At 44.2% G+C, this 12,036-nt stretch overlaps 1 protein-coding gene across 3 annotated transcripts in view; it reads left to right on the top strand.

Annotated features, from left to right (window-relative positions):
- The window catches only part of MAX (MYC associated transcriptional regulator X), a 74,080-nt gene that overhangs the window by 48,573 nt on the left and 13,471 nt on the right, over positions 1–12,036 (top strand). For all 3 annotated transcript variants that reach the window (XM_078659520.1, XM_078659522.1, XM_078659521.1), the window contains one exon: positions 3,637–3,760. In XM_078659520.1, coding sequence (XP_078515646.1) covers positions 3,637–3,760 — 124 coding nt within the window. The remainder of the gene's footprint in view (positions 1–3,636; positions 3,761–12,036) is intronic.

Below are 12,036 nucleotides of genomic sequence, written 5' to 3'. Positions count from 1 at the left end.
AAGAGCATAATAAACATGCACAAGTGTGCTGAACATCTTTGATTTCGCACACAGGTTAAGGAACCAATTTGTCTGGGGAAAAAGACACACGTGTTTTTCTCTTTCTCTGTTATTATCTGCATTCCTGGTTGTAAGAAGACTTGTCCTTTAGTTTCTACAAAATGCACCCTTTACCAGGCGTGTATTTTGAGGTGCTACTTTAAAACTTGTTTTAGGGTTTAATTGAGGGTGTGCAAACCTGCAAGGGTGTGTAGATTTGCAAGAATTTTGACTGGACAAAACATGACCAATCGGTGCTTTCCAGGAAGGCTTGATCTGAAAGTTTTTATCTGCCATTAAATCCTCCCCTCCAATAGGTAGCAATTAGGATTTTATTTTACAAGATTTTTCTACCTAAAACCATTATAAATTACCATGCAGGACATATGTCTGTACTTCCAAGTGCTAAGACTTGTATTTGTACAGTACTCTATGCCAACCTAAAGTTGGTTCAAAAGGCCGGAAGGGAGAGCTAGAAAGGAGGGCCCAAGATGGTAAAGGAGGCTACAAGATAAGGCTTTGTGGGGTGGAGTGACCGTCTCCAAGATCCTAATAACTGACTGTACATTAAGGAGACCGTTCTTGCTGCACTGGTTGATGCCCAATTGAGTTCTGACCGAGTCGAATCAATGACATATTTTCAGCATTACCGTTGACTTTGAAATTGATTACCATTAAGATTCGATCTTTGGCAATTTATTGTACATGGATATGCTGAAATTCAAGATCGCATCCTCCTGATTTTAGGGTGACAGGACAGCATTAGGCAAACAGGCCATTAAGTTGAGGACTACGAAAGAAAATCCTCCTGGTTTTGAATTAAACAGCTGAGTCTGTAGTAGTGCTTGCAACAGGAGATCAACAGATGCTCAGCTTGAGGAAACTGATGCAAAGGCATAAGCTTTGTGTGGTGTTCAGCTTCAGAGTTTGAGGAAGTTGCTACAGAACAAATCTACAGTCCAAAGTGATAACTGATGAACACCTCAAGGAACCAACTAATTGCATCTGAGTCCTGGTTCAAGGTATGGTATTTGAGATAAAACATCCAGAAAATCAGTAAGGTGGTATCCATAGTGAAACTTGTCTTCCCTATACCAGTTTCTCTTCGTGATCTCAACAGACCTTCAGATCAGGAGGTTAAAAAAAAAGTGCAGTATGGATGCAGAAGATGTACAAGTCTTAGACATAAAAGGGGGGTGATTGGTACGCTAGATGGTAAAACACCCGCTATGTGGGGTGAGAAGGGAAGAAGACCCTTTTCTTTATATAACCCTCACTCACTCTTATAGTGACATGCTTCATCATCGCGTTCACCCCCACTCCTAAAGGTGGGGGTGTGCTTAACCATATTTCAGGGATCACTTATGAAGACTGGGTCTGTGGGGGCGTAACCTTAAAGATAAAATTCCTCTCCCACTGAAAAAATATCCTTTATCGGGTGGGTGGGAGGGAAGGTTAAAAAAAAGAATATAGAGCTATGAGGATGTAATGGTCCTATGACCCTAAAGCACCATCGGTACTTTTGCAGTGGGGGGGAATTCTATCTTTAAGGTTACGCCTTCAGAGGCAAATTTAGCCTGGGTATTACTTGCTGTTTATTGTTGTTTTTTATCCATGTGTGGTACATTTATTACTGTTGGTTACTGTTACTGCCTATCATTGAAGTCCGTAGAAACCAAAGGTTTGTTATTGAATGCCCTGATGTAATATGTGCTCTTATCTTTTCTGTATCATGGCAGCCAATGAGAATTTTGTACAGTACAGTATCTTTGTGCAGGAGCTCACCACCATATTAAATGGGGATGGTTGATCTGGCTGGCATGCTTAGGCAAGGACCAACGTTTTTCCTTCAGTGGTTTTTGTGATGGTATTGTTCTGGAGCCCTGTTCACATAATTCAGAAACCTCAATGTTCACTCGCAAAGCAAACCTCTGCATTCTGCTCTTACGGTTGCGGAACGTTCACTCACCCCACAATCCCTACTTTGTATCTAGCAGTGGTTAATTCACAATAGGGAGGTGACCAAGTGAGAGGCTGACTCCCGAAGATAAGGACCCAGATTTTATCACGGTTTCACTTCAGACAGCTCAGTGTAATCCATATGGCCACAGAGAACACACAGGAATGTCTGTAAGACAGGTCATGTTCCAAAGAAAGAAATGAGCAGAAAGCTGATCGGGTGATGGACATACATGCAGGAGCCAGCCCACGGCTTTCTGCTGCACTCCTCCGTTGAGCAGTTATAATTGAAGCCAGACCTCAGAATACACCACAGGGAGATTACCCCACTGGATATTTTTAGGTGCTTTGTCTAAAGATAGCTTTAACAGTAAACCTACATCTTATTTTTTTCATTTTGGTGACTTAATAGCCACAATGAAAGCTTGGATTTAAAATTAGACTACAATTTAACTTTTTGTTTTGATTGTCAAACTGTTCTCTTTTTACTCCATTAGAAATTATTTTTAGCTTCTAATTTTCCAGAGTAAGGAATACAATACACAGGCCTGTCTATAGCTGTGGTGCAGCATGAAAACGCAGAGAAATGCCAGTGAACAGGGTGGTTAGTGGTTGATTGTTATCCGTTGATTTGGGACTCCTCCGTCTTTACCTTGTCCGACATGTACGGAAATCTACCCATAAGCGATTTAAACCGGTTTTAACTGAATCCAGTTTTGGCCCAATTGTACCTCGCGGGTCCTGGATTGCTGGCATTCCTCTCAGAGTTCGGCCGTGGGAGGAGTGTCTTGCCCGCTGCCCCTTTCCATATTTCGGGTGGCTCCGTCAGAGGCAGCCATCACTCCAGCGTATTTATCGAGATTGTCTGTGTCTGTTTGGACCCTCGTTTTTGTTTTTTTACCATGTCCCTGCCGCTTAGCATCGTGTCACCACTTTCCACCTCTCAGTCCACTGTGCACTTGCTCAGTGTCTCGTGGAAGCCTAAGCCCGGAGTTCCCGCCACATGGTGAGGCACACGCAGTCGCTTCCCACAGATGTATTTCACTTCTGCGTTGCAACTAGAATGTCACAGGTTTTTAACATACCCGTACTCCGCAAGAGCCACCTGTAGGGGACCTTCATGGACTGCGTTTACCTTCTTCTCTCGAAGGTGAGAGCTCAAACAGTCGAAATTGTACTGGGCTGTTACTGTCTGCATGGTCTCTCGGGGTCTAAGTGGTAATGTCTCACGGTGCACTGGGAGGGGCGGGAGCTGTCGAGAACACAGACAATTTTCACACAGTTATGGCTGACTAAACCCTTGTGTTGTTCTCTCCCCCCTTCTTCTCCCCCCCCCCCCCCCCCCCCCAACTGGAAACAGGCCACCGTGCAAATTCCTTCGGCTGCCGATTTACTCACAAATTTGGATATTTTTAACCTTTAAGAGACTTTCTAATCCTACAGTTATTATTAATGCCCTGTTAATTCGTTTCACGCATTGTTTTGCATTTCTGAAAATGTTTTAACGTGTTCCTTTATCCTTTGCAGAAGTAATTCATTTTCATTTCTTCTCTCTCGCTTTCCACTTTTGAAATGCAAGACCTGTGCCCAAAAAGAATTTGGCTACTGTTTCAGTCTAGTTTAATTTTGTCTCGACAGGCTTCCCGTGCCCAAATCTTGGACAAAGCCACAGAGTATATTCAGTACATGCGAAGGAAAAACCACACTCACCAGCAAGATATTGATGACCTGAAGAGACAAAATGCACTATTGGAGCAGCAAGGTGAGCATTCATGGACCCGTCATTTTGATCTCAGGGAATCTTCTTAGAGGTGCATCACAAACTCGCTGCCACGTTCATTCGAGGGACGGATAATTCTGGTTCCCTATCCAAAGGGCTCTGTAACTTTTATTGTGAATATTCCACTTTTTGATGGGTAACTCAAACAGATCTTATGCCGGCATAATCCTGTTGTCTCCATTGTCACCACTGTGCATAACCAATCTGTGTTTCCCATGTGATCAGTGTCTTTAAGGTGGAAATTACTTTGACTTTGTGTACCCATTTTGGTTTTTACAAAAGTAAACCGTTTCTTGTTCAGAACTCTGTGTGGTCTTTAGCTGGCCATCCCTATGTTTTATTTACCGTTTGATTTGCCTTTTGCTATCTAGACTTTCGGCCCATAACCCGGAATTACATTTTGCATTTTGAAAACCTTTTGCGCAGATCACGTTTGGAATTGAAGCGCCTTTTTCCTCTGGCATTTCATCTTTTTCATGCTACCTATCTATGCATACAACTTGTAGAATGCAACCTACTAGTAAAGCAACAGAATACTGTAAGAAAAGAAGCAAGATCATAGCATCTCAGAAGAATGACTGGAAGCAAGTTATAAGATTGGTACAGAGGGCGAGACCGTAGGAGGGTGTGAGTTCTCTTTAGAGCAGGGCTTGTAGCTGGGAGGTAACAGATATGGTAGGGTTTGTAGCCCTAGTTCTTTATCTCCCTCTCTAAGTGCAGGATGGAGGGAATCTGCCAAATGTCTGTGAGGCTAGCATAAAGGAAAATAAAGTAACCGGTGAAGGCCAGCGATCTTCTTATTGCTTTACCTGATCTCAGACAACACAATCCGCCTGCGAGTGTTTGACGACCTACTGAAGATGCTGAACGTTCACACTATCTGTATGGTGCAGTGCTCGAGTTTGCTGGCTTGGAGGTAGGATGGCAGGCTTTGAGGTGATGCAGGCAGTCAAAGGGAGGTAGTGAAACTTAGTAAGTGTGGGGATGATCCTGTCATGCTTCCGATGAGTTTCAATCTGAGGGATGCTTTGCCAGCCACTCGTGCTTCAAAAACGCCAACCAATAGGGCATTACCTATTTCGAGATGGAAGAAAATGAGAGAATTGACCCCCACTTGTGAAGTTCTGGGACCAAGGCATTTACTTCATGGACCAAGGAGATTTGATGTTTGGTGATTTTCATATTATTTAAGCAGAGGCTAGTGCATAGGTAGTCATCCACGGATTGGGTGCTGTTGACACTTTGTTGCGTTGATCTGCAGAGGTATGTCAGTGCAAGCTTCTTTACTATTGCTATCTATGAGCACAGATTTCCTATGCCTTGTCTGTGAGGTGCAGTTTAAATCTCCCTGGCATACACTGCCACTCAGAGCAAAAGAGGTGGATGGAGATGTTTTCATCAGTCTGGACTGCAGGTAAGTGATCTAGGCATATTTCATAATGTATAGTTTATGTGCCATTACAATCTAGCATAATATGCATATCATTCTTGGCTCTGTTCCAATCAGCAAACCAGCCCAGACAGAGGAACGGCTCCAGCATGATGAGTGATCTGAGTCCTGTTCCTGGGACAGGGTGTTGTCTGTGTCTAGCCTCTCAGATAGGCTTGTACCAGAGTGTGTGCAGTTTGAGAGGACCGGGTAGAGCGACTCTGGAGGTAGCATGTCATCTTAGAAAACTGGATCCCAAACATTCTTGGCAGCAGCTGACAACATCCAGGTGATGTGTGAAAATTTGCTGAGAGTTGGATAGGGCAGGGTGGGGGATTGTGCTGGTAGATTGAGGGAGGAGCAAAAAAGACTCATTTAAAAACCTACACCAAGAGCAGAGACAATTTGGACTGCAAGAGTAATGTGCGTGAAGTGTAAACTATTTACCTCACAGTACAGCAACGGGTTGATTACTGGTCGGTTGTACTTTTCTACGGTCACAATATATACCGTCTGATGGTGAATTGCTCACCGTTTTACTGCAGCTTTGACCTGATCGTTTTCCAACCATGTAGGACTCCCTTGCAATTACAGAATTTAAAGCAGACCAGGAAGGCGCAGGATGCATCTCTTTCTAGACGTTTTATGGTCCTAGTGGTTGAATTAAAGTGGATAATTCGGATTAGGCTAAGAAAGATCAAGCTGATTGGCTAAATACCTAGTGCTAGTAAATACTGCACTTCTTGGTTTATTGGTAGTACATGTTGGTTCGGCCTGTTTTAACTTACTATGTTCACCCACCATTGATAAGTTCTGTATAGAAAAGTTGGCATGTAAGAATTAATGTGGGTGCTCTTTAACATGAGAACTTACTTGGTGCTATTAGTTTTGGATTGTTTCAGCAAATTATTAAAGTTGGATGGTGTAAAGAATTATTTTTGCCTAATTGAAGAGAATATATTTTGAAAGTGTAACATGAACGACAATGTATGGATTTGCTTTACCTGGATATATTTCACTTATAACCCACCCCCCAACTATTTATCTGTAGATATACTTCATATCATATACAGGCATTCATTGCATTGCACATAGCCAGTTTTGTGGCTCCGGTCCCAGGAAGGTGTGGAGTGAGCTCCTCCCAACACTTTTCCTGCCAACATATTCCCAGCATTCACCGTGAAGTGACAGCAAGGAGTTCTTGTACACCCCCTCCTCTTACACACCACCATAAAGGGAAGTATATTGTAGGAAGGAGCGAGTACACAGTGAATGGTGTGGGGTTTACCCTTGCACCCTTTTCATATGATGAAATAACCCCAAAACATGCGAAAGGCAGTTGATTCAAGTTGTTTTTCCCAGTTTGACTTTTAGAAAAAAAATCACCTTCCTTTACTATTGCACAAAACCCACCGAAGCACTGACAAAATTAGACTTAAATGTAAATTTTAGTAAGTAGTTTGGGAATTACTTGTGTAACTAATATGAATTTTGGGTCTGCAGAAGCCAGCTGCTTTTCAATCCTATAAAAATGTGCTTTTCATGCTGATCATATTCAACCTCCGCAAAGGTCTCTATGTTGAGGATGGGGAGGGCACAAGTCGGACTCCCTAAATCTTAGTTACCAGTAAAGTGAATTCTTGTGGTGCAAAAAAGGGGGCTGTGGTTCCCTACCGCAATATTCGAAGTTTGTTAATGCTATTTTGCATATGAAAATTCATATTAATAAAAATAAGTATTTTCACTTAAAGCCTCCCTCTGATCAGGCAACTGTTTAAGTACCTTGTTTGTAGGACATCGTTGCTCAAGTCCTTCATCTGGACTTGTCACCGATACTGTTCCAGTTTAACCATTAGAATATACATTTTATAGCTATTGCGTAAAATAATTTTCAATTCCATTAAGGACAAAAAGGCGACGATTATGCCAATCTTACTTTACTGCAAAAAAACACAGCAGCCAATTAAAATACAATGTTTCAGTGCAAACTAAAGCTTCATCTCCCATGATCACATCTTACAGTTAAAAATTGTAGTTTTATCCTGCCTGTAATTGCATTTTTTATCACCTGTGTTGTGTTTTAAATGTGTGGTTTTCCCTGCCCATGATTGCCTTCATTTAGTGTGTTGAATTGTGGGATTTGCAGTCCAACCTCTGTAGTTTGTCCATCTAATTCCTTGGTGACAAATCTGTTTTTCCCTCCAAATTTCTCCTTTGCTCTGTGCTTAGGCCTGTGTGCTCAAACAATGCACCCCCCGCCACCATTTTGTGTTCACAATCCAGTGAGGCCAGCCCCCCTGCCCCCCCCCCCTCCCTAGCTACAGGGATTTTCTACATCAGAGGGTGCTTCTGTGAGCTGTATTTACTGGGGCCTGTGCACTTCGTTTTTTGGCCAGCAGGGGGAGTAAAGCTTTATTCAAACAGTATTGTTAGATTTCGAGTTAGTGAAGCCTTTACCTGCTGAAGTCCAAAGTTGTGGATTGAGCCTGTCTGTCTCCTAGGAGATTCTGAACAGGAGCAAGCAGCTGCCCAAACCCCACCCCCAGTCCAGCAGACCATTGGCTATTCAGCTACCAGGCAAGTCTGAGCCCTCCTCTCACACCTGCCCAGGCCCCTGAAGGCCTTGCTGGGTGCACCCCAAATCATTCTCCTCCATCTTGTGAGTTGCAGCCCACATGTGCCCCAGATTGCTTTGAGCAGAGTCCAGGAAGTGGTAAGGAGACAGGCTAGTGCTGTCTCTTCCCAAGACAAAAAGTTGTTAAACGATTTTCACTTTCTGTGTTTACTGTCTATGCCTGTGGTTGTTACAGTTAAAAATTGTAGTTTTATCCTGCCTGTAATTGCATTTTTTTATCACCTGTGTTGTGTTTTAAATGTGTGGTTTTCCCTGCCTGTAATTGCCTTCATTTAGTGTGTTGAATTGTGGGATTTGCAGTCCCACCTCTGTAGTTTGTCCATCTAATTCCTTGGTGACAAATCTGTTTTTCCCTCCAAATTTCTCCTTTGCTCTGTGCTTAGGCCTGTGTGCTCAAACAGTGCACCCCCCGCCACCATTTTGTGTTCACAAGCCAGTGAGGCCAGCCCCCCTGCCCCCCTCCTCCCTAGCTACAAGGATTTTCTACATCAGAGGGTGCTTCTGTGAGCTGTATTTACTGGGGCCTGTGCACTTCGTTTTTTGGCCAGCAGGGGGAGTAAAGCTTTATTCAAACAGTATTGTTAGATTTCGAGTTAGTGAAGCCTTTACCTGCTGAAGTCCAAAGGTGTGGATTGAGCCTGTCTGTCTCCTAGGAGATTCTGAACAGGAGCAAGCAGCTTCCAACTCCCTGGCCAGCAAACCTTGTCTGAGGTTGCTAGGACCTTATATGGTGTGCTGGTGGTTGGCACATGTGTACACTGATTGGTGGTTGTATCTGGTGTTTCTATTGGGTTAGGGTTAATGTCCTCATTGGTTGGGTATTTGAGGGTTCTGACTGGTTTCTCGGTCTGTGATTCATTCATTGCAGGGTTGGGACTAGGGCTAGGGTTCGGATTTCTATAGGAAGTAGGGACTAGGGCTTCCTATGTTATTGGTTGTTGGGAGTAGGGTGGGACTAGGGCTAGGGTTAGACCTTCAACTGGAAGTAGCTATTTAGTGCTTCTGGTGTGATTGGTTGTTGGACCAGGTGTCGGACTAAGAGTAGGGTTAGGCTTGCTATTGGAAGTAGGGACTAGGGCTACCTGTACCATTGGCTGCTTGGACTTGGATTGGGACTAGTGGTAGGGCTAGGGCCTTTACTGGACGTAGAGATCAGGGTTTTTGAACTGATTGGGTGCTTGGACTAGGGTTAAGATTGGCTGCAAGGTCCTGGTCTCCTATTGGTTCTAGAAGTTAGGGCTAATGTTGTGATTGGATAATGTTAGGGCTAGGGTTCCCATTGGCTGAAGGGGTCACCTGATTACTAGGGCTACAAAAAAGGCCAGGCTTAGGGCGTCTCTGCCCGGGCGTCGAGGCTAAGGGTGGAGAGGACAAGGGTAGTTGCCTGTAAGGGTGGAGAGGACAGGGGTTGTTGCCTGTAAGGGTGGAGAGGACAAGGGTAGTTGCCTGTTTGGGCCTGTTCGAGACTGATCTGGACTAGGGACAGAAATGCTGCCCTTTTTCTCATTAAAAAAAAAAAAAAACCTTCACTCTTTTATCCCTCCACTATCCTTTTTTTCTATAAAAATTAACAGACCAACATGTTCACTTCTCAAATTCCATGTTCCATATTCAACTATACTAATATACTGCCCCAATAACTGAATAACATATCTACTACTCAAATTACTTCATATTTATACTATACTAATTTTTAACCCTAATCCTTTATGGGTTCCGGAGTGGCGTGCTACTCGCCAAAAAGCGCTTCAACACCCATCAGGGGTAACAAGTGCTATTATGAATGCAAATCTTTCTTCTCCTTTTATCCATCCGCTATCCTTCTCACTCCAAGTAACAGACTAATATACACCACTGAAATTACCTCATATTTCATCTATCCTTCTGCTATAATTCCAAATCCAAATAACTGACTAACCTATCCACCACTTAAAATGTACTTGCATGTTTCACTATACTAATTCAACACTAATCCTCTGTGGGTCCCGGAGTAGCGTGCTACCCGCCGAAAAAGCGCTTCGACGCCTCGTCAGGGGTAGAAAGCGCTATATAAATGCAATTACAATACAATACAATACATCATGTATCAATTGGGTCCTCTTGAGGCCTATAACAACTTCTGTCCCCATTGTCCTTTCTTTGCGAGAGTCCAAGCAGAATTGTACTAGGACTTTCTTAACCAAGCTTATGTGGAACTTCCCAATAATGTCTATCCTTTGGCCGTTCTCCTTTAGATGGCAGAAGGTTTTCAATCACTTGTGGCGAGAACAGAACTTCGACTGTCCTTAGTGTCAGCCAGAACCTCGTCCGGAATTGCAGTGTTCAACCTTGCTTAACTAAATGAACCTGCCAACAAAAGACAATATGTAATAACCTCATAACATACCCTAACAGAAAGCAGGGCGGGCCTTCTCGTACAACAGCAGTATCTATAATCTTAATAAATAATCAGTATAATACAGAAATTAGAAACCTACGGGTGAAATAATCCTTGCCTTTGCGTTCTTAATAGAATAGAAAATTCCTTGATGCAATGGCTATAAAATGTTAGTCTATTTCTGGACCGGAGGCTTCGGATTCTGGAAGCGAACCAAAATATTGGATTCTAAATCTGAGTCTGGCGCGACATCTCCAGCAAGAAAGCTAACTAAGGCTGGGCATTTCGAACGTATACAAGGATATATCACTTAAACGTGTATTGAAACATCTTAGTGGAAAATAGACCATTTCAGTTCCTCTTAAGATCATCAGACAATCCAGTATCTTTTCAGTACGTTCTCCAATCTATAACCAGTGATATTAGTGAATAATGTCTTATTTGCCAACAGAATCTTTTAACTCCCCTCTGTACCACCTCCAACCCACCCTCTTCCGTGTCAGTCGACACTATTCCCTACTAAAATTGTACATGTTACTCCTCTTGTGTGATCTTGTGCCTCACCGGTCTGGTAATTGTCGCTATCTTATTGTCTATGCGGGGTTGGCTGTGATGGAGCCGGCGAGAAAGGGAGGTGCGCGGTTTAAAGGGGTGTAGGTGTGCGGTCTCATGTCTGCCAGACCAGCGCGCACTGAGTGCCCCTCAGCCCCGCATCTCGGCACAAGTGGATTTTGTAACCAGGTCTTTCCCAGGAGTGCGCCCTGGGCCCTGCTCCCAGCCCGACCAGTGGCCCAGGCCCCCAGACCTTTTTCCTCCGCAAGCCTGAATGAGAAGACTCGGCACGGACTATTGCGGAACTGAACGCTGATGAGCCGGGGGGCAAAGCGGCCTGCGGCATCCTTATTACCGGCTCTCGCCGACACCTCCCTGGAGGTAAATCCGCAGTGTTTGCCCAAGTCCCGGCCACTCAGCTGACTGAAGGTCTCCACGGAGACTCGAGGACAAGCCTGGGCGAGCGCACTCCCTCAAACCGAAAGTGAAGGTGCGATGCAAGGGCACGGCCGCGGCTCAGCGGTGCTTTAACTGGAAACCGCTTCCACCAATGTATGAAGCCAGTCAGAAACTGAAGCAAGTTTGTTTTAGTTCCTTTTCTTCTCTTTTATTCTCGCTGAGACCGCGATATATTAGTCCATCTCAGAATGTACTGGGGCCAGAGTCGTAGCTCCAAGGGGGTCACCAGTTTGTGGTGTTACACCCCTGCTGAAACATTTACTCTGTTGTAAATAACTTGAGTACAAATGCTTTCTGTCGGGTATCGTGCGGTCTGTTGGATTTCACCTGGAACTTTTGCATGCTCAAAGTAACACAAACACACTCTTGTATGTCTTGAGTACATAGTGCGCCCCTAACAATCCGCACTCCTCTTTCCACTGTCCCTTAAGCCCCCCTCTAGTCCTCCTTCTCGTGTGTTGTAACAAGCTGGCCCACCGTGATTATTGGGAAATCTGAAGCTCACCCCCTAGTCATACAGACGCCCCTGCATTTTGCATTTACCGTGTGTGTGCATTTGCATTGCTCATGCCTATTCTGTGACAAAAACATTTGCCCACCTGCGCGCCATGTACTTTTCTTTCGAGCGGAGGTTGCAGGGCTCCGTGTGCATTTGGTAAATGCTTTGCACAGATGCATGCTCCGGTCCTTGGCTCGGAACTAGGCTGTCACGTTTTATGAATGGATGTTTCCAGTACCAAGCCAAAAGGGGGTGCTGCAGGAGCAGTGCTGGCTGGTGCTACAGCTCAAATCACCTTAGGGTATTT

The sequence above is a fragment of the Lissotriton helveticus genome, chromosome 9, assembly GCF_964261635.1.
Source record: "Lissotriton helveticus chromosome 9, aLisHel1.1, whole genome shotgun sequence".
Taxonomy (NCBI): domain Eukaryota; kingdom Metazoa; phylum Chordata; class Amphibia; order Caudata; family Salamandridae; genus Lissotriton; species Lissotriton helveticus.
This window is presented reverse-complemented; position numbering and strand designations above follow the sequence as displayed.